Source organism: Mya arenaria, chromosome 11, assembly GCF_026914265.1.
Source record: "Mya arenaria isolate MELC-2E11 chromosome 11, ASM2691426v1".
Taxonomy (NCBI): domain Eukaryota; kingdom Metazoa; phylum Mollusca; class Bivalvia; order Myida; family Myidae; genus Mya; species Mya arenaria.
Genome location: NC_069132.1, coordinates 17,467,686 through 17,495,556, shown reverse-complemented (window position 1 = coordinate 17,495,556; position 27,871 = coordinate 17,467,686). Strand labels below are relative to the sequence as shown.

Sequence of the window (27,871 nt, the reverse complement as noted above, 5' to 3'; positions counted from 1 at the left end):
ACGCATAGAGCTCCCTGCAATTTCTATGTAACAGGACACAGCACATAGAGCTCCTTGTGAACTCTATGTACCAGGACACAACACAGAGAGCTCACTGTGAATTGTATGTACCAGGACATAACGCAGCGAGCTCACTGTGAACTATATGTGTCAGGACACAACGCATAGAGCTCACTGTGAATTGTGTGTACCAGGACACAACGCATAAAGCTCACTGTGAATTGTATGTACCAGGACACAAAGCAGAGAGCACCCTGTGAACTATATGTATCAGGACACAACGCATAGAGATCCGTGTGAACTCCATGTACTTGGACACAACGTTAACAGTTCCCTGAGATTTTTATGTTCCATGAAACAACGCATAAAGCCCCCTGTGAACTAGATGTGTCAGGACAGAATGCAGAAAGTTCAAAGTGAAGCTCTATGTGTCAGAACACAACGCATATGGATCGTCGGGGAGCTCTCTGCGTCGGTTGCTGTATGCGGCGATATATCGCTTCCGTTAAAAATCCAGCACTTGGATTGGGATACATCCTTCCCACCTATAAGACATATTTCCCGTCATTTTGTTAAATGATTGGTTTTCTCCAATCACGTGGCTTATCCCCCAAATGCTTTGCCCGACTATTTCTGGTATGGACATGAATTATGTTCATTTAAGACCATTTAATTCTAGAATTGCGTTTATTTTCCGCAAAGTAACCAGTAAACTTATACTGTACTACTAAAGCTAGAAACATAAAGACACATCTGAAAGTTAATATTAACAATAAATTGGAAATCGGGGATGGGGATAATGATACCGCATTCCATCAAGTGTTGATTAAAATGATTTAATTGCGATGTTTTATGCACCACTTAGGTATTTACCGCATGTCTTTATCTAAATAAAAGACACTCTGTTCAATCGTTAATAATTCCCAACGACTTCCTGCAAATTTCAAATTTGCTCGTTAACGTTTAATGGGTTTTCTGGTTAGCTCAAATACAAAAAAGCTTACGCAGCTGCATCATCGGTGTTGTATTTACGGAAGTCGACGGTCTGGACGGCTGGGTTGCCGGTTCGTTCGTTGTGGATGATGGTGACGGAGCCCTCGGGGTTCACAAATGTGTTGAACTCGTCCTTTCCAGGAATCCCCTCATTGGCCACAATCACAGATTGACAGTCGTCCGTGTAACGGATGCTCTTTGGGTAAGGACCAACTGGTTTAGATGTACAACAATATTCAAGTTGTTAACCAGCTTTCTTTTTAGACATTTAAGGCAAAAGGTGCCGCGGCACCGCCGTGCCCCTCTCGGGACGGGAAGCTTGTTGGTAGCTAAGTGAAGAAAAGGTTCTCTTGAGACTTAAACCGAGAGCGTCAGGGAGAGAATATACGCTAAAACTGTAAGTCTAATGACGGCATCTGCCACCAATGTAGGGATAAAACAATATACATTTCATAATTCCTGTGTATAATAAATAAGAACTGATTTGTGTATTTTCAGAAAAAAATATATTAATTAGCCATAAATAAGGCGGGTTTTTTTTGCCGAAAGTTTATACATCAATTAAACGCAGAAGTTATACTCATTGTGTTGGTGACGTTATCAAGCATCCAAATATGCGGAAACGGAAATGTTTGCGCTATAGGTGTTTGCAATCTTTAACCACTTGCCTTAGAAAAAATAGCCATATTTGCGTCAAACCAACCAAACGGTATGATCCAATTTTTGTTACAAGCTGAGACGATAGCGGCCTTCAAGCAAACGTATATGAACACAACTATATCTAACCTGTTACGTATCCATCTAAAACGACGTCAGTTGCACCGGACCCACGTGTGTACGTGTGATAGAAGCGCACGTGCCCCTCGTTCACCTCCCTGTTGGCTGACAGTGCAACAGCTATCTCACCGCCGCAGATGTCGATGTCGTTAGGGAAGCCTTCTCCCCTGGTGAACTGATGAATGAAGAGACGGACGGGGTTGGCTGGGTCCGTAAGGTCAATGACATGCATCAAGTGACTCGTCCTGCCTTAATACAAAACATGTTTTAAAAGATGAAAGTTGTGGCAAGAAAAAGTCTAGCAGAAATCCACCGATGACGGTAGATATGATTTGTCCGTTCTTGGTAAATTGGCATTTGGTTTATAGGTGGTAGGCGTCGTTTCTCCACTTTTGATGTGTTTTTAATGCCCTGGTCTGAGATGTTTCATGATAAATTTAACATAGGACATCGAATTGAATTGACTTGGAAGAATTATATCTTTAGTTTCAAAAGTATATCAGAGTTGTTTAGGCCAGCATTTTTATATGAATTGATTAAAACACTCCAAAAAGTAGAAAAAAAAATGTCATAACCGATTTTTTCCCGCCGATTCTGATAAATTGTTGTGTCCCCCCCCCCCCAAAAAAAAAACTATCCGGTAAATAGTCAATAACGGTTAAGTATTCCCCACGACTCGGTACATATTTCTAAAGCACAGGGCACCTGTCTACGTCATATCGGACTATCTCATGTTTGAAAGGGGTTATTTCTGTGGTCATTTAAAAAAAATCATAGTAGAATGAGTTTTAGATATCGTTTAAAAGATACATTCATTATTTTTATATATATTCAGAAAATTCCCATCGAAGTAAAAAATTTCGTTCAATTAAAAGTTGATGCTTCGCACCCCACTGTTTTGTATTACCCCTTTTTCCCAAGGTCATTGCTGCAAAGATGGCGACGGCCGATTTGGCCCAGCATACCATTCTTGGTTGTGTAGACTGACATCTGTTGACAGTATTTCAATAGAATAACAGTTTACAGATAAGCTGCGTATTTGCGTTAATACGCAATTGAAATAATAGAAAATGCAATTGTTGGAAAATGATTCCGTCTAATTCGGCGAACTCGGTTCTGTCAATTTATTTAACGCAGTAAAATAAATAATGAAAAATGGTTTCCGTAATTGGCAGACAATTTTTTGGAAGCAAGCCGGAAATAGACCTCATGTTTTGACTTCATACGATTTCCGTTGATTAACGAGTAAGTACGATGCGAAACGATTATAGACAGATGCAAGCGGAAACTCACGTGTTTACACGAAAGCTTTCCCGTGACCATGTCATAAAAAGAGGTCGAAAGTATTACTAACTCAGTCAAACGTATATACACATTATTTAAAACCACCATCATCGTCTAAGATAGTTGGTGACATGTCGTATACCAAGGGCAGTAATGTCAAGTGCGTCCAGGTTTCCTGGTGCATTGTTTGAGGTGAAAAACGTCCTCGATTTGGTGAGTATTAACATTGTTTTCTATAGGTAAAAAGGATATTTTTTTAGAAAAGACCGTGTGCACTTAATGAAGAGCAATTGCTTAATTACGATGACGCTGGTTTTAGATAAAAAATCTGTATTATTAATTTGTGTTTAAAAGGCGATTTTAAATAGTCCATGATTTAACCATTAGTGATAAGAGTTAAGTCTACATCAAATCGATTGATCAACACGTATAATTCCCCTTTTTTATTTAATATACTTTTAATTTTTATCTTTATTTATTTTATCATTAATTTTCAACACTAAAAGAGACTTTCTACATCTTTCGCACACACACCACACTTGTCTAGTTTATGCCTTTGCTGTATGTGTAATTCATGGGATGAATGTGATGCGTTTCCCTGCCCGTATACATCACACTTGTAGGTCTCTTTCCTAGTATGTCTCTTTTCGTGTTGGTGTAGTGTTGAAATACTCCTAAAGAGTATCGTGTCGATCAATCGAGTTGATGTAGACTAAACTTTTTTCACTAATGTTAAAGTCGTAGACTATTTAGAATTGCCTTTTTTGAAAAAAAAAATGAAAAGAAAAGAGTTTTCCTTACAGAGTATGCCGATGTTTTTAAGCAATATGTTTAAATTTGGCCATCAAAATAAAAAGGGGGGAAACCCTGTGGAAACAGTCAATAATTTAACGTCACAACTTAAGTAAACACTATATCAATTAAAGACTTAACCGTGTCTCGGCCTACTATATTGACGCCAAAATGTAATGGTCAGTCTACTTTTACCAGAGAGAGACCTGAGATACTTGTGACTCTTCTTAAACGTGTTTTATATAACACATACATGGATTAGGATAAACATTCGACGCCTTTTTAATCGTTTTTAAGTGTGCCATAAATTTACCAGATTTGGGATGAACCTGGGTTTTAAAAATGTACCGTGAGAATGAACCAGTAAGCGTTTGCTTAAATGTGCCGATTTATCTCCAAAACTGGCGATCTGCACTCGGAAAACAATACCCTTCGTTGACCAAATCAAGGTATCAGGTTAGATTTACACGAAAGAGAACGGAATAGACTCGTAATTTTTAAGAATAAAATACATTGAGTGAGTCGGGAAACCTGGACGCACCTGACATTACTACCCTTATATACATTAATTACAGAATCAGTGCTGTCATGCGATGTTAAAGGCATCGCAGGGTCAAAAATTAACTAATTGTTTATGTCAAACATAGTTGTTCTAGTCACTGTTAGTTTATAGTAAGTGTTAAATGTGTTTGTTTTGAATTTCTAGTTTATTTTGTAATGTGAACTATACGCTATACAGCAACTTAAAACACTCAGTTTCACTCATTTCTAATTATTAAGTCGTTACCAGTTATTGTTTCCAATCGCACTTATAAAAGACAATCGTTCATTGTTGTTTAATACTTTATTTTTCAAAAGTTTGGAGTAATACTGAAATACATTGGAAAACTTATCTATAAATCTGGAAGTCACAGTTTGAGTGAGTGGTGAAAGAGACTTTAAAACAGTTGATATTCTCACAACACTTATTAGTCAATGGATTGAGCTACTGGTGAACTATTAGAAGTGTTGTATTTCTAAGTAAATAAGTGCCCCTTGTGGTTTAGGGACCATCTTTAATGATAAGGGAACAGAGTGGCAACCACTGTGCGCGTGTCATGAGCTTAAGGCGTCTAAATGGGCTACAACAACTGGAACCGTTGAAACCCAAGATTCAAGAAGAAGAAAGGTTTTGAGGGTTTGAATTGAAATGCTTTAGATAAGCCCAAACCATACTTTTGTAAAAAATATTGTAAGTAACTTCTACATATAGTACAGGGTTAAACCACATAGAATGGCTAAACCTGGGCTGCCAAGGAAAGGCTATTAACTGACCCCGCAATATGACTGAAGAATTGTTGAATAAGCCTTCAAAACAGCGTTAACCATCATTCAAACAAACAAATTAACAAATTACTATTTGTGGCTCAAGACACTTGCGACTGATGGGCTGTATATGCTCTGTCTGTAGTATAGTGTGCAAAGTGCACAAAAAAGATCTTTTTAATCAGTTCAAATTCAAACTGAAAAAAAGAATACTGTATAACTTATAATTTTCAATTTTATTTTTATTTTTTCATCGACTGGTCAATTATGGAGATTTTATTTTTATTTTTTTATCGACCCCGACCCAAAATCTGAAAATAAAATCCTGTAAATCAATTAATAAGAAATGCTGGCCTTAAAAGCAACGAATACATGTGCTTAGATAGAAACGGCGTAAAAGTAAATTTGTAAAAAGATGAAGATGGCACATATCAAAGTGTAGCTATTATATGCATGAGTTTCAGTTCTGTAAAAAGTATGGATTGGTTGACACATTGTAAGAAACATACACATTGTGTTGTAGTAAGTGAAATACTTCAATGGATCTTGTAAGCTACGGTATAGAGTCAAAATACTTGTGAAGTAGAGCCACACAACCTATGACGTGGAGCCACATTTCAAATGACGTAGAGTCACATTACCTATGACGTGGAGCCACATTTCAAATGACGTAGAGTCACATTACCTATGACGTGGAGCCACATAACCTATGACGTGGAGCCACATTACAAATGACGTAGACCCACATTACCTCTGACGTGGAGCCACATTACAAATGACGTGGAGCCACATTACATATGACGTAGAGCCACATTGCAAATGACGAAGAGCCACATTACCTATGACGTAGAGCCACATTATCTATGACGTAGAGCCACATTACCTACGACGTAGAGAACATGGTTGACCCAGTCGTATGCTGCGGCGTCTGCCGTGCCTTTCTCGATGCCTTGAAACAGTTCAGCGCCAGCCGACGAGATGCTTGTGGGCAGTTGAGTGTAGGAAACGTGCTTTAGTTCCTTAAACCCCAACGCCAGGGGGATCACACACGCCAAAACAAGGAGTCTTATGGACGGCATCTGTCATCAATTTAAGGATAACACAATGTACAAGTTATTATTACTGTTTATAATAAATTGGAATTGATGTATTAACTGTCGGAATTAAAACTTATTAACCACAAATTAGGCGTATGTTGCTGATAGTTCATACATCAATGAACGCAGACAATTCAATACACCTTTTAATTTATATATTGAATTGAGTTTACATTGTCTACATATATCTTATTTCCACACAGTAGTAAGTACTACTTAATGAAATATCATGTCGAAACGCTTAAACGTTTCAATTGTTCAACTTTGGCGTCTTACACCTCACACCATATGAGGACATGTCCATTTGTGTTGCTGCATTTTGTGAAACATTATGACATTTGTGTTGCTGCTTTTTGTGAAACATTATGACATTTATAATTTAACCTGCTTGCACATGATATGTTTCATATTCAAAACGGGCGTCAATTGAGTAATCATAAAATTTAACAGAAATTATGCATTTTCTGGACTTTTCTCCCAATTTCATATATTTACACCTCAACTTCCGTTTCTTAAATGAACTGCCTTTCGGCAATTGCGTTCATCAATCGATGATCGCAACATCTTCGGATATGTTCGGATCGTAATTCATTGCATAACAATATACATGAAAGCTATTGATCTTGTTATTGGTTGTATTGTGTCTGCAGGTCCCGTAAAATATAGATCAACATTTTTAAAAGTGTAAGTTTATTATATTTTAAATATATTGGTACCAGAAGTGTTTTAATTTTACGTTTTAAAGTGATTTCAAGTGGTTGATCTTTTCCCGCGTTATTGTGACGTTTTTTTGAAAAAAAATGTTTCCGGTTATAGTCGGGTCGTTCTATTTACAGAATGGGTAAGAACGGATTACTGAAAGGTTTTCTTAAATGAAATGAAGTATTTTTTAACAATTCTTGAATGAAATAATGAACTACTGGTGTAAATATAATGAATTTCCAAACGTTTTCAGTAAAAATTATTGAATTGTTCAAATCCTGCACACTTAAACTTTAAACACTGCGGTTTCGTGTAATTGATATCAATTTTGCTTTTAGTTTGTTCTTATTTTTTTATAAAGAGAAGAAAGTTTATTCAAGAAATAATATACAATATGTTTTTGAAATAGGTCAACATATGCAGAAACCAACTACTAGTACCTGAAAAATGCACTTTGGTGAGTTGGTAAATTTTAAATATAAAGGCTATAAATATTTCTTTCGATTCAATATCAGACTGACTAAAATCTTGTACATCTTAAAACAATTCTTGTGTTTTCTCCTTTTTCCAAAGGCTGTTTAAATATCAAAAAGATATTTAAATACAACTTGGCGCAAATGTTTCCAGAAACTATATATACATGTAGGTATATATATGCAATGCATGTATAGCAAAATGAAAAGCTATCACTTTAATAATTGTCGAGTCTCCCCTTTTCGACTAGCTCCGCGGCGTTCTTGATTAAAGTTCGTGTCTTGTCAGATTGACCTGAACTGGTGTGCCTATAGATAAAGGTCAAGACCAATTTCCGATGGTTAAAAGAACTTAAGCAGTTAAAACATAGTTTCATAATTTAATGTTTCAGACAGTGAATATATAAATTCGATATTGTTCACTGTTTTGAAAGTAACATTGATGAAGTTGCTTCAAGCAGTTAACAACATGTAAAATATTATTTCAACACGCTTTTACCTGTGCATAATTAAATATCTAAGGATGAGTTACTACTGTTGATAAAATATAGATGATTTTGGTGATAGTGATTATGCTAACGATGATGATCATTCAGTCGGCCAAACGCGTATTATTGTATATATGAGGCTGTATGAACCCACAGACCCCCACCAGCCCCCCTCCAGCCACAAACCCACGCACAAGTGGCAAACAGTCTATACAAACATACACGCGCATGCCCATACGAGCCCACGAGCACGAGTACTACTTTTACCCATATGATTTTAGGGATCCAACTGGTGATCATGTTGAAACGGATGTCTCTGCAGATGGGGCCTGGCAAAAAAGAGGCTCCAATAGTTTGTCCGGTAATTATTTATAACGCATAAAACTGTATCTTTATATAAAATCTGAGAAACATGTATATTTAAAGTTTGATGTAATATTTTAAACATATGATGTCTTGATCATTTGTCTGAGTTAGTTATCCCGTATATTTGCATTATATTCTAATCTGTATTTTACATGTATTTGCAGGACACGTTACTGTTATTGGAAACAAACCTAGATAAACTGTCGAATTGTGCTACTACTGTGTCATCCGTGAAATTCAAACTTCAGGAATTAAACAACGAAAAAATATACAAGGGATCATATACAACTTTTGTTGAGTCAAAAATAATATCAAAAGCACAGGCCACGCGCCTATCTAGGAGTGGAATTTCAATAGAACACTTGAAAAAAGTATATTCAAGATCGGGCCTAGATGGTATGCAGGCTGTATTGAAAGATCGGGGCGCAGGGAAATTTTACACAAAAGTGGCATCAGCGCTTGATGCAGTTTTTAGCGAGAATAAAATTAATTTAAATTAGAATCCATCATGGCTTCTGAGTTTATCCCAGTTTTAATAGGTTCATAATAACCGTAAATTCTTGTTTCAATTCTGTAGATATATTTCAGGCAGTAAGAATTTGATTTTCCCACTATTTTCTGATATTCTACTTAGTTCTGATACTGGAAAATATTTAATTAAAAATAAAAAAGATACAGATACCATCGTTTATGGACGAATACAACGTTCCATCCACAACTATTCTCATGCATCAAACAAACCAATGGCGTCACTAACTTGACGTGTTTTATATTGACGTTGACGGTGGCGTTGAAATCACGCTAACTCTATCAATTTTCTTAGGTTACTTATATCTTTTAGCAATTAACCTCACCGTCAATTTTTTTATTTTTTTACATAATTGTATTCATTATTCCGTTCCGTTTCCTATGATTAAATAAAAACATACCCTACCCGAGTTCGTTTTCGAGATAAATACGTCAAATTCACCGATGGGTATCTGTTTTTGGCGATTTCTTATTAAAGCCTTTTTGTCATAAAACTTAAAATTAATTATTTTTTTCTTAAATACTTATACTAAAATTATAGGATTATTTATTCATCGTACAATAAATTATATTTCCGATTTTTTTTTTGTAAAAAAAGCCGTAAAGTTATATTTTTTTACGGTTTTATCAAAGTTAGCGCCAAATAGCACGTGTACGCTAGGTGGCGCTGTAAATCAACAAAAGACGGGATTTAAAAAAAAAAATACACTTCGTTAAAGTAGAGTCATTGACGATTGTTTGTTCCAAGTTTCATTGAAATCGGCCGACATTCATATTTTTCGGAGTAACGTGGTCATGTACCTTAATAGAACCATTTGCGCTTGGCTGTCTTTTTCGTCACTTTATACCACTTTCAGGCATACAGTTGAAAGGAGAAGTGTTTCAATAAATTTCACCTCGTGAACAAAAAATAATCAGTATTTCATATGGTTATACGTTTGGTGCTCACTCGCTAAAATATGCACAAAATCTTACACATAAACAAAAACACTTTCCTATATTTCAAACATTATCACATGGTAGGACCCATGTTTTTATCGGTATTTTTCAGTTACATTTTCCTAACGATTTTTGGATTAGAAAAGCGGCTGAAAATAAAATTAAACTGAGTTTTAGACTTCTGAGTGTATGCAAAGATAAAACATTTTATTTGAAACGAATTAGTTCACCCTGAGCTAGAATGTTAGCACCTACCTTTTTGTTCGCATATTATATTGATCACTTGACGCAAAGGACAAACATAAAACTTACCTAGCTATGTTTATATCAACATCTAAAATGACCGAGGCGCTTTCCAGTTCAAATCAAGTTTTGTAGCGACGAAAGGGGTCGTCTTATGAAATCAAAACAGCTGTGTGTATTACTAGTATAATTAAATATGCTGAACCAAATTTAGTTTGCTGGTATTGCGTATGGCGTTTCTTACCGTGTCAATATAATACTAGAACACATGTTTGGTTCGTGTCAGACAGTGTTGTAAATGTCCCGGTCTAAAACAAACGTTAACTATTTTGCTAATTTTAAGCACAAATTAAGAAAAAGTAGTGAAATGACTTCATATTTTATAAAATGGTGTCATAATAGGCATCTTCCTCGTAACCAACCATTTCCGTGTGTGTGCATGTGTCGGTAACATGGACGTCAGCGTGTCTCAGTGTATTGCTAACATGGACGTCAGTGTGTCTCAGTGTATCGCTAACATGGACGTCAGTGTGTCTCAGTGTATCGCTAACATGGACGTCAGCGTGTCTCAGTGTATCGCTAACATGGACGTGAGCGTGTCTCAGTGTATCGCTAACATGGACGTGAGCGTGTCTCAGTGTATCGCTAACATGGACGTGAGCGTGTCTCAGTGTATCGCTAACATGGACGTGAGCGTGTCTCAGTGTATCGCTAACATGGACGTCAGCGTGTCTCAGTGTATCGCTAACATGGACGTCAGCGTGTCTCAGTGTATCGCTAACATGGACGTCAGCGTGTCTCAGTGTATCGCTAACATGGACGTGAGCGTGTCTCAGTGTATCGCTAACATGGACGTCAGCGTGTCCCAGTGTATCGCTAACATGGACGTCAGCGTGTCCCAGTGTATCGCTAACATGGACGTCAGCGTGTCTCAGTGTATCGCTAACATGGACGTGAGCGTGTCTCAGTGTATCGCTAACATGGACGTCAGCGTGTCTCAGTGTATCGCTAACATGGACGTCAGCGTGTCTCAGTGTATCGCTAACATGGACGTCAGCGTGTCTCAGTGTATCGCTAACATGGACGTCAGCGTGTCTCAGTGTATCGCTAACATGGACGTGAGCGTGTCTCAGTGTATCGATAACATGGACGTGAGCGTGTCTCAGTGTATCGCTAACATGGACGTGAGCGTGTCTCAGTGTATCGCTAACATGGACGTGAGCGTGTCTCAGTGTATCGCTAACATGGACGTCAGCGTGTCTCAGTGTATCGCTAACATGGACGTCAGCGTGTCTCAGTGTATCGCTAACATGGACGTCAGCGTGTCTCAGTGTATCGCTAACATGGACGTCAGCGTGTCTCAGTGTATCGCGACAGTGCACAAAATAGAAACAAAGACTTTTCTAAAACTAAAGCTTGGTGTTTAACTAAAATACATGACATTCAATTTGTGCATCTGTTTACATTCTTTCTTCCGATAATTTATGTTTTCCTAGAATTTTGATATTATTGACAACAAGTGTTGCCCCTAGATCATAAATCAGGGGCATTTCTTTCTTTTGCGATTTCGTAGGTGTTTATATGTCTGGGATTGTCTGGACTAGGGGCAAATACTTTGTACGAAGTCTGCATTCCTTTCAACCAAGATTAATGTTACTTGATCGACTAATACCTCTGAGCACATAGTAACCGAGTTAAATTACAATCCAGTAGCATGACTGATTTGGGATATATATTCACGATACCAATGTTTCAAATAAAACAAAGAAGCCTTTTACATCAAATCTCACTCTGATACCAGTTTATGACAAGACTAAAGGGACAATTTCGGATATATTTGAAAGAGAATGGTAAAAACAATGCTTTGAAGAACTCAATTGCATCACCGCGGTGACAACATCTTCCCTCCGCTATTCAGACATAGATCTACCAATGAATAGTAACAACTGTTCGGTTGGTTTAACAGTATGTAATGATTTCTCGAAATATCCCATTAAGAGTTTGGTTTTATTAAGCCTTGAACAGGTCAATTCTTGATGCAGGTACCGCCCGTTAATAACGCTGTGTCTATCATATATAATACAAAATAAGTTTGCTTAAGAGTAGAGGCTAAATAGTTTTTACGTTACGAACAACAAGTTAGTTTTCACTGCAACGCGTATCCATGATGAAGGACATTCGTTCGGCTTTTTAGTCGACCCTTAGTGTCAAATCTAAGTGTGACTTAAAAGGAAAAAATGGTCACATTTATGGATATCTTATCTTTTGGGTCATTGGTTTGATAAGTTGACTGTACTGTTTGGCTTTGTTATATAAACTCCAAGTAATGTTGTGTAAGTACATGTGTGGGAGTGCCAAAAAGACAAAAAACAGGTTGAAAGCGCCGGGCCATCCATGTGTGGGTCTGTAGGTGCATGGGTGGCACATAAGACACTACACAGGATGAAAGCACCGGGCCTTCCATGTGTGGGTCTGTAGGTGCATGGGTGGCACATAAGACACTACACAGGTTGAAAGCGCCGGGCCATCCATGTGTGGGTCTGTAGGTGCATGGGTGGCACATAAGACACTACACAGGTTGAAAGCGCCGGGCCATCCATGTGTGGGTCTGTAGGTGCATGGGTGGCACATAAGACACTACACAGGTTGAAAGCGCCGGGCCATCCATGTGTGGGTCTGTAGGTGCATGGGTGGCACATAAGACACTACACAGGATGAAAGCACCGGGCCTTCCATGTGTGGGTCTGTAGGTGCATGGGTGGCACATAAGACACTACACAGGATGAAAGCACCGGGCCTTCCATGTGTGGGTCAGTGGTAGTATGGGTGACACATAAGACACAACACAGGATGAACGCCCTGGGCATTCCGTGTGAGGGTGCCAATAAAAGACACAACACATGATAAAAGCACTGGGCCTTCCGTGGGTGGGTGTCACATACGATTAAACATTTAATGAAAGCACTAGTCATTCCGTGTGTGGTTGCCACATAATACAAACCACTGGATGAAAGCTCTAGGCCTTCCGTAAATAGTTGTCACATGAGAAAAAAACACAGAATGTTAGTCTGAGGCCTTCCGTGTAAGGTTGCCAGATAAGACAAAACACAGGATGAAAGGCCGAGGCTTTCCGTGTAAGGTTGCCACATAAGACAACACACAGGATGAAAGGCCGAGGCCTTCCGTGTAAGGTTGCCACATAAGACAAAACACAGGATGAAAGGCCGAGGCCTTCCGTGTAAGGTTGCCACATAAGACAAAACACAGGATGAAAGGCCGAGACCTTCCGTGTAAGGTTGCCACATAAGAGAACACACAGGATGAAAGGCCGAGGCCTTCCACGTGTGGTTAACACATAAGACAAAATACAGGATGTTAGACCGAGGCCTTCCGTGTAAGGTTGCCACATAAGACAAAACACAGGATGTTAGACCGAGGCCTTCCATGTAAGGTTGCCACATAAGAGAACACACAGGATGAAAGGCCGAGGCCTTCCATGTAAGGTTGCCACATAAGAGAACACACAGGATGAAAGACCGAGACCTTCCATGTAAGGTTACCATATCAGTCAAAACACAGGCTGAATGGCCGAGGCCTTCCGTGTAAGGTTGCCATATAAGACAAAAAAACAGGATGAAAGGCCGAGGCCTTCCATGTAAGGTTGCCACATAAGACAAAACACAGGATGTTAGACCGAGGCCTTCCGTGTAAGGTTATTACATAAGACAAAACACAGGATGTTGGACCGAGGCCTTCCATGTAATGTTATTACATAAGACAAAACACAGGATGTTAGACCGAGGCCTTCCGTGTAAGGTTATTACATAAGACAAAACACAGGATGTTAGACCGAGGCCTTCCGTGTAAGATTATTACATAAGACAAAACACAGGATGTTAGACCGAGGCCTTCAGTGTAAGGTTATTACATAAGACAAAACACAGGATGTTAGACCGAGGCCTTCCATGTAAGATTATTACATAAGACAAAACACAGGATGTTAGACCGAGGCCTTCCGTGTAAGGTTATTACATAAGACAAAACACAGAATGTTAGACCGAGGCCTTTCGTGTAAGGTTATTACATAAGACAAAACACAGAATGTTAGACCGAGGCCTTCCGTGTAAGGTTATTACATAAGACAAAACACAGAATGTTAGACCGAGGCCTTCAGTGTAAGGTTATTATATAAGACAAAACACAGGATGTTAGACCGAGGCCTTCCGTGTAAGGTTGCCACATAAGACAAAACACAGAATGTTAGACCGAGGCCTTCAGTGTAAGGTTATTACATAAGACAAAACACAGGATGAAAGACCGAGGCCTTCCGTGTAAGGTTGCCACATAAGACAAAACACAGAATGTTAGACCGAGGCCTTCAGTGTAAGGTTATTACATAAGACAAAACACAGGATGAAAGACCGAGGCCTTCCGTGTAAGGTTGCCACATAAGACAAAACACAGGATGTTAGACCGAGGCCTTCCGTGTAAGGTTGCCACATAAGACAAAACACAGGATGTTAGACCGAGGCCTTCCGTGTAAGGTTATTACATAAGACAAAACACAGGATGAAAGACCGAGGCCTTCCGTGTAAGGTTGCCACATAAGACAAAACACAGGATGTTAGACCGAGGCCTTCCGTGTAAGGTTGCGACATAAGACAAAACACAGGATGTTAGACCGAGGCCTTCCGTGTAAGGTTATTACATAAGACAAAACATAGGATGTTAGACCGAGGCCTTCCGTGTAAGGTTATTACATAAGACAAAACACAGAATGTTAGACCGAGGCCTTTCGTGTAAGGTTATTATATAAGACAAAACACAGGATGTTAGACCGAGGCCTTCCGTGTAAGGTTATTACATAAGACAAAACACAGGATGTTAGACCGAGGCCTTCCGTGTAAGGTTATTACATAAGACAAAACACAGGATGTTAGACCGAGGCCTTCCATGTAAGGATGCCACATAAGAGAACACACAGGATGAAAGACCGAGGCCTTCCGTGTGTGGTTGCCACATAAGACAAAACACAGGATGAAAGACCGAGGCCTTCCGTGTGTGGTTGCCACATAAGACAAAACACAGGATGAAAGGCCGAGTTCTTCCGTGTGTGATTGCCACATAAGACAAAACACAGGATGAAAGGCCGAGTTCTTCCGTGTAAGGTTGCCAAATAAAACAAAACACAGGATGAAAGGCCGAGGCCTTCCGTGTGTACTTCATACAACCGCTACTTCTACTCCAAATACTGTACCTACATTTTATATTCGAAAATAAAACAACCTACAACTAAAACAACCCAAAATCACAAACCAATATTATATAACGTATTTAGTACTGGTAAGTTTGTACTCTTGGCGCATAGACAGCACTTCTCATAAACATAAAGCACGCGCATATTGCAGTTTCCGTTTATTTGTTGATACCGCATAATACAACAGCATTTGCTCAAACGTTCTGATATATGTATCGTATAAAATCATAGTATAAATTACTTATGTTTCAGTTTTCGGTCGAATATCGTCGAACCTAATTTTGCAAGATTATGAAATAGGGTGTTACGAGTTGTTGTTTTTTAAATTAATACCGAAATACTGCTCAGTTACAACAAGTCGCTTGCAAAATACGGCGTAAAATAGCGTAAACTAGCGAAAACAGCTTTTATATTGATGTGGAAGTAGCAGTTTCTAACTTAATAAGTTGATATATAGCAAAGTACTTTTCAAAACTAAAATACATTCCAAATACACATAAATATAGTTTTGATAGACATATCATTATATCATTGTTTAAATTCATCAAATAAACACGATAACATTAATATAGGGCAAGTAAGTTTTGTGTTAAATGGGTAATTAGTTGGACAACAGTTGTACCATCGACTTATGAACGGATTAAATATTGCCTAATAGTGCCTTGTAGCAGTCGTTACAATTGACCTGAAATGTATACAAGTTGATATTTAAATTGAGGGAAACCAATTCATTATGATACATGATACACACTGATAGCCTTGTATACAGAAAAGAGAATTTTTCTTTTCGATATCTAGTGTCAGTTTATACATACCTTTAGTCTACGTACATGAAGTGTATGCCAATATCGAGTTCAGGTAGAATGGCTATCCAACGTTATTTCGTAATAGCCTTAGGATAGGGTTATAGGAGAAATAGATGTACAGGTGATTTAGATTTGGAAAATGACAGCAATTATATTTCATGTTTTATGGATGTGTTATATATCGTCAACGGTCGGTGAATTTATGACATGTGAGTAAACATACATTATTTTCATTATACAGGTACACACATACACACTTCATTTGTGAGATCTATTTGAACAAATAATAAGCAATAATTAATATTGAGCTTCATGCACATGTATTCGGTCAGACGAATAATCACTGGTACCATGAAACCATAATATGACCTTGGTGAACTTGTAGAAAACGACAAAATAGTAACATTTGGCAATCTTAAGAGAGAAGCACTAGTGAGGACATGAAACCTGGTACATACATGGCATCATGATCGAGCAACATGGGTTACGTATGTCGAGCTATTGCTTGACTAACAATGGTGCTTATTGGTCGAGGCAAACAGAGATAAAACTCTATTTTGGGGGGAAAGCCCATCACCTCCACCCGACTAACGTCAGGAATAACACCACCAATGGGGTGGGGGGGGGGGGTACACACCACTGTCACGGTATCAATGCCCTCGCATTCCTCTGATCGAATCACCTTTTTATATATGTATAAAGTTAATATATCGTACTAAAACCTGCCCCACTCTGTACATATTTGCTTTTCATAAATAGCTAAATACTGGCTGAATAAATGATTGTACAATGACTATTGATTATATTGGTGCACAATGAAATTACGAATCTGTATTTTAATACACTACAGCTACTAGTTTCAGTAAACATTAGTTCATAAGTTAACATTATGAATGTCATAATAAATTTTCCATCGAGTTCCTTAATAGCAAATCTTTTACGGAAACACTTAAATTAATATATTTGAGAATGCAAATGCATTTGTAGCATAAATTAATGTTTGTATTTTTTGTATGAAAATGAAGAACGATTACATAAAACACAATACACATGATATGAAACAAACAAGAACAACACATGCAGAGCAAAGATTTGGGATCTAACAATGGTATAATCGTATAAGGCACATTCAGATTTCAGTAACGTGAAAACGACAATAATTGTTGTTGTATCCAAATCTTTTAAATTCAGTTCGTCCCTGTCTAATCATTTATTTTTCATATGTTCCTGATAATGTCATAGATATTTTTAGACGTTTTCGCTGTATTTTTCGTTTTTTTATGTATTATAAAATATTGATTTTTAAGATCCATTTTTATTGTTTCAGCTTTTTAACATTAGTTTTAAACCGTTCAATTGCAGGTAGTTATTTTTCAACTTTGTGTATTTCGTGCGTTTGCTTTCCTGTACGTGTATGATTCTGCTGCAGACCAGATGGAAGACTTGTGTGGCAAGACAGTCGGAGAGACGTCCACGGCGGGCAAATTTAGCTTCGACTTCTCCAAGCTTACATCCACGACAGGCTTCAACTGCTCTGTGACCGTGCAACCAGAGCTGACAAGCCGGCGTGATGGGAGCACCAGTAAAGTCATGGTCTACTTCACAGAGTTTGAGCTGGAATCGTTCTGCACCGAAACCAACCTGACACTTTACGATGCAAACGCGCCTGTTTCCGGTAACTGCCATGATAGTCCTTTTTAAAGAATAAGTCATTTAGTGCGTTGTTAGGTCTTATACCTCTACACTTATTTAAATAAGTACAGTTTACGTAATAATCCTCTTTATGAAATCGATGCTCGAATGCATAGACTGAATATGTAAGTTCTTTATACATGTGTAGGAATTCCTCTGTACTTGCACGTTTTCCCTTCAGGTACCCAGAAGGAAATGTGCGGCAGAAACGACACGCTGTTGAAATCCTTCTTCTCCACCTATTCAGACCACTTCCGGGTCGTGTTCAGGTGGAACAAGTACGGGGAAAGATATAGGAACGCCAAGTTTACCTTGAATTACATTTCATATTACGATGGTAGGACATTCTTTAAATCGGTAACATTTGTTGTTGGTGTGTCGAGGAGGGAAATTCAGACATTTTCCTCTTTAAAGTTTTAAAATCATCATTAAAACATTCAGTGTTTTCATGTAAGTTTGAATTCCTTATGTCGTGATTAATTCAGTCATACTTAAAATGACTTTAAATGCAGGTCCTTGCGTCGACGATGGACAGTCTAGAAAATGTGGTTTGAGCGAGAGATGCGTGCCAACAGAGTTCTACTGCTCGCTGGGCGAGGACCTCCACGAATGCGGGTACACAGACGAGACCGAGTGTCAGGAGATCGTTATGAATTGGTTGGATAACTTATTGGATCAACTGAAGAACGTCGCAATAGTCATGGCCATCGTGATAGCCGCCTATTTCGTCGTTCGCGTACTGCGAGCCTTGCGGGACCAAGGCTTATTCAAAAATTGTCAATCCATTGACAAAATGATTGCCTTTACATCCAGACGATCGCGACTGAATGAGGTAATGGGATTTCAAATTTTTTACTTCACCAAGCAAATGAATTTCGTTTAAGGATGCATATCATTATATTCCCGTCATTGCCTACAATTTTAATGTACCTATCTCTGCAAATAACGCCATATTAAGTGTGATATTTTTCCATTTCTTTTTTACAGACTGGAACGACCGCAGCAGCGACTGATGCTAGTAGAAATTCTTTAACACTCGACAATGTTTCTAGAAGGAACTCAAGTGCAAGTAGTAATTCGTCCGAGGAGAATGGTAATCCATCTATAGAACGATCGAATCTGTCAAGTGAAAATGATATTAGGTTGAACTTTGACAGCACGGGGCCGGACCAGAACTTTCTTTCCCCACCGGAACCGACCTCCCCTCTACCAAGTGGTGCCCCGCCCTCATATGACGAGGTCATGGGGTCTTCTTACTCGCGGTCCAATGACAATATTAACCAGTCATCCAACGCTTGAGTGTCCGAGGGGTTGTAGGTCAAGTCTTACAATGATCAAGTCTTTCAATAACACATATATTCATTTTCTTCAGGTTTTTACATTTATATTTGAACATTTGAATATTATTTGATAAATATTTTACACTGAACTTTATATAATGTTATGATTTTCTTATGTTCGTTTCTATGTTGTAATAAATGTAGGTGTCTTTTTAATGTAATAAAGTATTTTAACCGACATATACACTTATGAATCAAGTTTTTAAACCCTCGAATGACTATATCAGTGGTGGCATTAAGGGCCTTATATGTTATTTAACAGAAAGCAAACAGCATTAATACAATGGTAAATAGGAGAACAAGCCAGGAAGTCCAAAATTAAAATGAAGTTAACCCTATATATAGGCAAAAGGCAAGGGTCCACACAAAATGAACAAGACACAAGCGTTTTAACACCACATACACAAATACGAACACCACACATGATGCGATTACCGCATTGGAACTTTCAGTTAAACACGAGTTCCCTGGAACACGAGTGTACTGGAACACGAGTTCACTGGAACACGAGTGTACTGGAACACGAGTTCACTGTAACACGATTGAACTGGAACACGAGTTCACTGGAACACGAGTTCACTGGAACACGATTGAACTGGAACACGAGTTCACTGGAACACGAGTTCACTGGAACACGAGTGTACTGGAACACGAGTTCACTGGAACACGAGTTCACTGGAACACGAGTGTACTGGAATACAAGTTCACTGGAATACAAGTTCACTGTAACACGAGTGTACTGGAACACGAGTTCACTGGAACACGAGTGTACTGGAACACGAGTTCACTGGAACACGAGTGTACTGGAACACGAGTTCACTGGAACACGAGTTCACTGGAACACGAGTGTACTAGAACACGAGTGTACTGGAACACGAGTTCACTGGAACACGAGTTCACTGGAACACAAGTGTACTGGAACACGAGTGTACTGGAACACGAGTTCACTGGAACACGAGTTCACTGGAACACGAGTGTACTGGGGTTTAAACTAGTGTCAATGGCCGTTACCTCACACTTGTCCCAACAGAAATCATCAACGTATTTACAGGACGTATTAACGGCCACAAACTAAGAACGGAAGCAAGACAGAAAACAAACCAAATATTAAACTATACAAAACTATACAAACAAACAAGCAGTCTTGTTTTATAATATTAGGGTACCGCCTTAGATCAGTCAAAAATAACAGCGAGGATTTCACTGGGGTCTTAAACTACGTGTAGTTTGTTTGGCCCTAACCTGACATTTGTCCCAACATTTATCAACAATTACAAACTTAAAAATAAAAGCCTCATCAAAGCCAGCATCAACTTGAAATATATTTTTTTTAAGTTAAAACAACAACAACAACAACAACAACAACAACAACAACAACCAACATATATTCAAAGACCAGACACAAACAACGCCTACAAACGAATGAATCAAGCCGGAGCATCACTGATTGCTCTTAAATTGTACGATATAGAAAGTGCCATGGATGGAGAAAGTTTATCTGGTAAGGCGGGGAAATTTATCAGGTGAGCCGAAGTACCTTTAAAAAGGGTGGACAAATGTTTTTCCTATTGACGAAGGCATACTACCCATGCAGTATTTGAAGTTCAAATCATCCTACTTGTCATATGGGTTGTGGTAAAATCCTTATTGTAACTCCCAAGGTGAATATCAAGGAAAGAAGCATCGTGAAGACGTATCAATGTACCGTAACTTATCGTTAAATTACACAGAACGCACAAAATGTCTAGACTTCGAAATTTTGAGTATGTAGGAAAATGAAGTTCATCCACTATTTTCCATTATTTTTTAATAACTTTCTTATTTGAAAAGATATCGTCAAACAAAGTTATGATGTCGACAGATATGTGAATGCATGTATGCCTTTTGTTTTTAACATGCCCATGGCATTTGTCTCCGGACGACCTCCAATTGTTTTGATTTATTCTGAATAAATGGTAATAACATGTGTCGGACCAGGTGCGCTTTTAGCTCGACTTTTCGAAGAATAATGAGGGCTATACTACACGCCCCAGCGTCGGCGTCGGCGTCCGGTTAAAGTTTTAGGGCAAGTTGGTATTTTCAATTATAAGTCCAATACCCTTCATTCAATTGTCTTAATAGTTAATACTTCACACAGTTGTTCAGGGCCATCGCATAATGAGGTTAGATAAGTTCATATAATCCTTTATACAATTTATGGCCCCTGATTGACTATGGAACTTAGGTTAAAGTTTTAGGGCAGGTTGGGATATTTATTAATAACTTCTATACCCTTCGTTCAATTGACTTTATACTTCACACAGTTGTTCAGGGCCATCACACAATGAGGTTACATATTATCCTTATTACAAGTTATAGTCCCTGATTGACTTAGGTGAAAGTTTTAGGGCAGGTTAAAGTTTTAGTGCAAGTTAAGATTTTAATGAAAAAACTTCTATACCCTTCATTCAATGCACTTAATGCTTCGCAAAATTAATGACGACCATCTTACAATAAGGTCTCATAACTCCATTTTAACCCTTAATACATTTTTTTTTTTTTTTTTTTTTGACAGACACATTTTTATATTCTTAACCACATTTTCATAAAGGGAAAACAACTTATTTGAATGACTTGCGTCATTGTTCGGGCTGGCTGGTGGGAGGGCAGCGTCAAAGTCACTTTATGTATCGAATAATTTTAGCTAGGTTTGACATAAAGAGACCAAACTTGTTATATATACGAAGAGTTTATGGGGACCCTTTATGGGAATGCGTTTGAGGCCCCTAGGATCAAAGTCATGGTTACTATTAATAGAAAAAGGGTTGGTATTGAATAACTTAATTAAGGCTCTACATATTGTGACCAAACTTGGTATATAGGAAGAGTTTATAGAGACCTTTCCTGAGATTGTGTTTTGGGCCCCGAGAGTTATGGTCTAGGTCACTGTTGCTAAAAAAATAGAAAAATGGTTAGTACTGAATAACTCAAGTGAGGGTTGACATAGTCTGACCAAACTTTGTATATAGGACACGTTTATGCAGAGCTTCCATTGAATTGCCTTTTGGTCCCCTAGGGTCAAGGTCACTGTTACTAAAAATAGATTACTGTTTTAGTTATGGTTGACATACTGTGACCAAAGTTGATATGTAGGAAGAGATTATGGAGGACTTCCATGGGATTGTGTTTGGGGCCCTTAGGATCAAGGTCACTGTTACAAAAAATAGAAGAAAGCAGTCGAAACTGAATCTCTTCTGCCAATCATTAAAAACCCGGTTTTGTCACATCGCGATTCTTGATCACTTTTTAATTTGATTGTTTTATTGCTTTTGACAGGCACATATTACATAGTTATTGTATCACTTCTAAGTCAATGTGGCGTATTCGAGCGCGCTGTCTTACGACAGCTCTTGTTTGTTATCCTTATGGGCACAACATAGCGCTTATGGAGAGTTATAGCTGTATGATTCGGTACGTGAACGTCTATGCAGAGATCTGTCCATGTGAGCGGAGCTGACCTTATGAGCATAACCCTCCTTATCCGGTTATACACCAAGCCTGCAGACATCACCAATCCGACCCTTATTGGTCGAAGGCATGGATTTCTCTGTATTTATTGTCTGTTCTCTTCAGAATGAGTGAGGGGTCTCGACGGAGGTTTATTTTCGCGTTTTTTTGAACTGATGTTTTCTCTGCTTTTGTGGACGAAATGCTTATAATCTTATCGGCTCCTTTTGATTCTTCTATTTTTTACAGCATTATCAGTATTCTCATCATTTATGCTAGTATCAACCAATAGTCATTACTTTTGTTCCTAATGGTGCAGTGTAACACCGCATAACAGCATCGCCGCATAAACGAAATCGACCACGTTTATGCGGTAATTTTCAACGCATAAACAGGACTTTCTTATGTGGCAAAAAGGCACACTTTCGCCGAATAAAAAAAACATTCAAAACACGTACTAGTGTAACGTGCAACGTTACACAAACACCAACTGATCCCTTCAGAGAAAAGCATGCTCAAATCTGAAGGGGTCCGCTGGTCTTTATATACAGTAAATTCTCAATCCACACAGAGCCCGGGCTTTGTTAATTTGCATATTACCGACCAAGTAAACATAAGTACTACGTATGAACATACTTCCGTCTATAACGGAATGTTATACTATGAACGCACATCCGCTGCCTACAGCGGACCGTTACATTACTTTCCCCTCCGAGAAGACTCGTGCCGAGTCTTGGTCTAAGAATCTCAAGGGTAAGGCAACTCCGTTCCGGCAGTTGACATCATCCCACCGTTGCCACCATTTGTAACGTGCGACGTTAAACAAACACTGACAGATCCCTTCAGAGAAAAGCATGCTCGACCCCGAAGGAGTCCGCTGGTCTTTATATACAATAAATTCTCAATCCACACAGGGCCCGGGCTTTGTTAATTTGCATACAGATAACCTATATTAAGTGGCCACCCTTGGGAAAAGGTCAAAGTGGCTGCTTAAGACAGGTGGCCACTTAATCCAGGTGGACATTTCCGCCACTTTAGCTTTGTTCAAACAGAGGTCGAATATACATCTTAACCAGAGCCTCACACCATAATCAGTTTCATCTGTACTTTTATAATTATTATTATTAAAGAAGATTAAAAACAGATGTAGATGAAATAACTAATGTATTACCAACCAAGTAAACATACGTACTACGTATGAACGTACTTCCGTCTATAACGGAATGTTATACTATGAACGCACATCCGCCGCCTACAGCAGACCGTTACACTAGTACAATAGTGGTTGATAAAGTTTCATCAAGATCGGACTTGGTTTTTTGTGTCCACTTAACCAAGCTTTGAACTAGACTTTTAGAGACGTAAATTCTGATAAAGATTTAGTAAGATCGGTTTAAATGTGAACCAAACCAATTGATCTTTCTGTGAAAACGTTTGAAATGACGTTTGGCCCGACTATATATGTTAACGACAATGCACAACACCGTCATTAGGTACAATCAGAAAATTGAATCGTCGTATGACGTAACATATATTCTCGCCTTTTTGTCAGACTGACGGGCATGTACCCTTGACAATGCGCACTTTCAACGTCATTTCAAACGTTTCTAGAAAAGTCAATTGTTAACGACGGACAAACAAGAGAAATCCAACAATCCTCACAGCTCCACATGTGCTCTTTGTGCTCAAGATGAGATAAGAATTATTTCCTTGTCAAGAACCACTTGTAATTGTGCAATGGTGAAATGTATTCACGTCTAGATCATCTGCGTATATCTCCAGGTTACCAGGGCAACGAAAGGAAAACTTTTGAAGATTTATTGTTCCAAAGATTTCAACACAACATTAGGTTTGGGCACTTGAAGAAGAGGACGTAGATGACTGATGTATAGGGTCATCATGGACGTCATTCTTTCATTGATTGTGTTTTATGCACTTGTCATTTGTAACCAAGAAAATGTAGATGTGAACACTCCAGGGGGAGTAATAAAAACTTTTCAACAATTTTGCTCAACTTTAAAATATTACCTTAAAATTGACCAATTTGCCTGCTTACTTTTCCCGTATTTTTTCAAAATGACAGTAATATGCTACGTCTTAATCTTTATCATCATCATAATCAACAGCATCATACAACCATCATCATCATCATCAACAACAACGTCATCACCATCTTTATTGTTGAAATATTAGAACTCTATTTTTTCGCTTTATAATAAATGGGTAAGTTAATCCTCGTTATGTGGCAAAAAGGCACAGTTGCGCCCTATATAAGCAATTTCTACTTTATGCGTTGAGCGTCGCCGCATGAACGTGGTCGCCCTGTTCGTCGTCGGCCGTCTCTAAACGAAAAAAACACGTTTATGCGGAGATGCTGCTATGCGGCGTTACATTGCAGTCATTTTTTAAGAGAGTTTAAAATGTCAATATTGGTTATATAATGTTGGTGACTTCCTTCTTTCGGAAAATACTGCAGCCTTTTAAAATCCGACGAATTATGGCTTAACGGTTTTGTGTCATAATCTTAAATGTAAGTTATAAGAGTTTCTCTTGGACTGCAAATGGTGAATAAGGAATACTAGTGGAATATGAGTGAGAAAGGCTTAGAGCCATGAAACCTTTTGAGTGTGTATCTATGATTTGCACTAGGTGCATCAGTAACAGCAACCTGTAAAACTATGTGTAATAATTATAATGTAACTTCCGCTGAGAACCACTGACCAATTAGAGCTGAAATGTTGGTACATTATGTTGTCGACGCTACTATTTGTGCCATAAGCTGCCGGTCAGCTCTTAAATGTAAGGTTGTGTTGTTTTTTTCTATTTTAAATTATTTTGTTTATTATGGCACAGGAGGTTAAACGTTGAGTCTGACTTGATATATCAGAAAAAGACTTATTCGTTTCAACTCTTTTGCCAAATAGGCATCTAGGTACAGCAATACGAGTTGGTGTCTTGACAAACTTCTCGTATTTATAAATAGTTATGTGTAAAACTACAGAAACAAGCTCAGTAGCCAAAAGATTAAAAATAAACCCCGTTTAATGGCACAGGGAAAACGCCAAAGACATTGAACACAAAAACAAAAAATCACAAACAAGAAACATGGAACAACAGCACAAAACTCCACAAACAACTCATATATATATTATTTTTTCAGACAGACAGACAGTTTATTGACTTGCACATAGTACATCGTCACAACACATACATATTATAATACAATTTGTCAACGTGTATGGGCAATGATAATAAACAATAATAAATACACATTACAACATACAAACATGTAGAAAAACAACAACACAAAAAGACAAACAAACACAGTCAATAAATAATAAATGAGAAGGTGAACATGGTTTATAAATGAAATTAAGTATTGACATTTAGTAAGCTTGATCTTATTTTAAGAGATTCGTTAACAAAGATACAGTTTCATAAGTTCCGTTCTGTTAGAGGATTTATTAACTGGATATATCTTAATACTGACGGCTTTACAAAGTAGTATTTCTTTTAAATATTTCCTTCTAAGAGCATCAAAATAAGAACAGATGCATATAAAATGAAATTCATCTTCGATATTCAAAAAATTACAGCATTGACAATATCTTTCAGCTATAGGTATGTTAGTTCTGGCATATCTACCAGTTTGAATATGAAGTGGATGAACAGATAGACGTTATCGACTAAAGTAAAATCTTAAACTTCCTGGTAAAATATCTAAGTAAGTTTCATATGCAAAACATGATTTAACTGTTCTATATAAATCCAATACGCTACTATTTGCAACTGTTCTGAACCAATATTGTTTAAAAGTATCGTATAATCTACACTTGAAAGCTTCAATGAATACATCTACATCAATATTTAGAACATTATCAAAGACGTGGCTAAAGCCAAAATCATCTAACATTTTTTAACATTATAAACCCAATTGCGACAACCTTTAGTGCAATAGTACACAGCTCGGCTGTATACTTTTTGATAATAATATTGTCAGTGGTAACAATCTTGAACCAATATTTTAATATATGAATATATCTATGCAAATACAAAGGATACCTGCCTAATTCCCCATAAACACACGCATTGCAAGTATTAGTTCTCACTCTCAATAATCTTTTACAAGATTTTAAGTGAATTCTCTCTATTTCTTTAGATTTAGTAAATCCCCAGACCTCTGCTGAGTAATTTAATATGGAGCCAAAAAAGGCGTCAAACAGTTGACACATAGTCTTGGGTTTAAAAACAAAATCATTACACTTGTGAAATAAAACATTCATTGCACTAAGGGGTTTTCCAATCAAATGTGCCTGGTTCAAACTAAAATTACCAGTATAGGTACCGCCTTGGAACGACCAGTAAAATGTAAAAAAGGATAAGTTTAATTTATCCGCAAGACCATACACCATTATAAAATTATTCTTTGAGTGAACATAAATATAAAATAAATCCATCTGCATTCTCAAGACTTCTTCGAAGATGTTTTTGGTCAAGTGGTAGATGGACCTTTAAAAGCCAGGGAACAACATCTCAAGTCAGCCCGTCTGTCTACCGTGGTCATACACAACTGCGGTCAGTGTGCGGCCCCAGGAGATCAGCACACGCCATTTTGGCAGTAACCACGTTGTGTTCTACTTTACCCATTTCCTGCTCGGTTGCCCTTGTGTAATTTACAACAACGAACTGATTTGAGACAATCGTTGTTCTTCATCCCCTTGTTACATTCGGAAGTCGAAGGACTAAGGGTCATAACCAAAATATTTGCTTTTCTTTTCTTCAACTTAAAAGAATTTCTTTTATCAATTTTCCATGTAATTTACAATTTTGATCTGTTGTTAAGTACATTAATTCTTTAGAGCATTCCTATCCTTTCGTTTAACAATGTTATGGGGTGTTGGGAAGCCTTATGGCCATGTATATGTACTCGGGCACTGCACATGTACTTTTCCACTCAAACCGTTTGGTTTAGGTGTGGCTAAACAGTAACCTGAATGTCAATTTTTTTTATTTCATAGCAAAGACTAAAATGTTAATGTTACCTGCGCGGTGCTACATGAGGCTGCAGTGACCATTACCAGTCCAAGTGTCAGCTGAACATCCGGTTTGTGCCGGTGGAGCTGTACTGCACCTTGAGTAATTCTTCATTGTTTTCAAGTTGATTACAGCTCTGATGAGACTTATATTTTTATAAACAATAATAATTTTTTTTTTTAAATTTAGGAATGATTGATAAATGGTGGGACAAGTGTGGGATTATGTCCATTCTTACTAGTTTAAGGGCCATGTAGACTGGAGTTTCA

The 27,871-nt window shown here is 38.0% G+C and overlaps 2 protein-coding genes across 2 annotated transcripts in view; one reads left to right on the top strand and one right to left on the bottom strand.

The window, feature by feature from the left end:
* Nucleotides 1–10,129, bottom strand: part of LOC128209272 (uncharacterized) — a 28,601-nt gene extending 18,472 nt beyond the window's left edge. The window contains exons 1-4 of the mRNA XM_052913231.1: nucleotides 10,057–10,129; nucleotides 6,035–6,230; nucleotides 1,780–2,019; nucleotides 1,005–1,206 (exon numbers count right to left, since the gene is read on the bottom strand). Coding sequence (XP_052769191.1) covers nucleotides 1,005–1,206; nucleotides 1,780–2,019; nucleotides 6,035–6,230 — 638 coding nt within the window. The 5' untranslated portion in view covers nucleotides 10,057–10,129. The remainder of the gene's footprint in view (nucleotides 1–1,004; nucleotides 1,207–1,779; nucleotides 2,020–6,034; nucleotides 6,231–10,056) is intronic.
* Nucleotides 10,130–16,065: 5,936 nt separating this feature from the next.
* Nucleotides 16,066–19,262, top strand: LOC128209518 (uncharacterized). Its single transcript, XM_052913571.1, has 5 exons — nucleotides 16,066–16,259; nucleotides 17,480–17,725; nucleotides 17,924–18,079; nucleotides 18,255–18,574; nucleotides 18,730–19,262. Exons 1-5 carry the CDS (start codon nucleotides 16,190–16,192, stop codon nucleotides 19,039–19,041), a joined length of 1,104 nt encoding a protein of 367 aa, XP_052769531.1. The 5' UTR covers nucleotides 16,066–16,189; the 3' UTR covers nucleotides 19,042–19,262.
* The last annotated feature ends 8,609 nt before the right edge of the window (nucleotides 19,263–27,871 follow it).

Bases quoted from the DNA above. Each gene is read 5' to 3' on its own strand.
- LOC128209518 (XM_052913571.1), top strand. From the start codon at position 16,190: ATGACAGCAATTATATTTCATGTTTTATGGATGTGTTATATATCGTCA. The intron at 18,080-18,254 runs GTAGGACATTCT...CTTTAAATGCAG, and splicing joins TTACATTTCATATTACGATG to GTCCTTGCGTCGACGATGGA. The intron at 18,575-18,729 runs GTAATGGGATTT...TCTTTTTTACAG, and splicing joins GACGATCGCGACTGAATGAG to ACTGGAACGACCGCAGCAGC.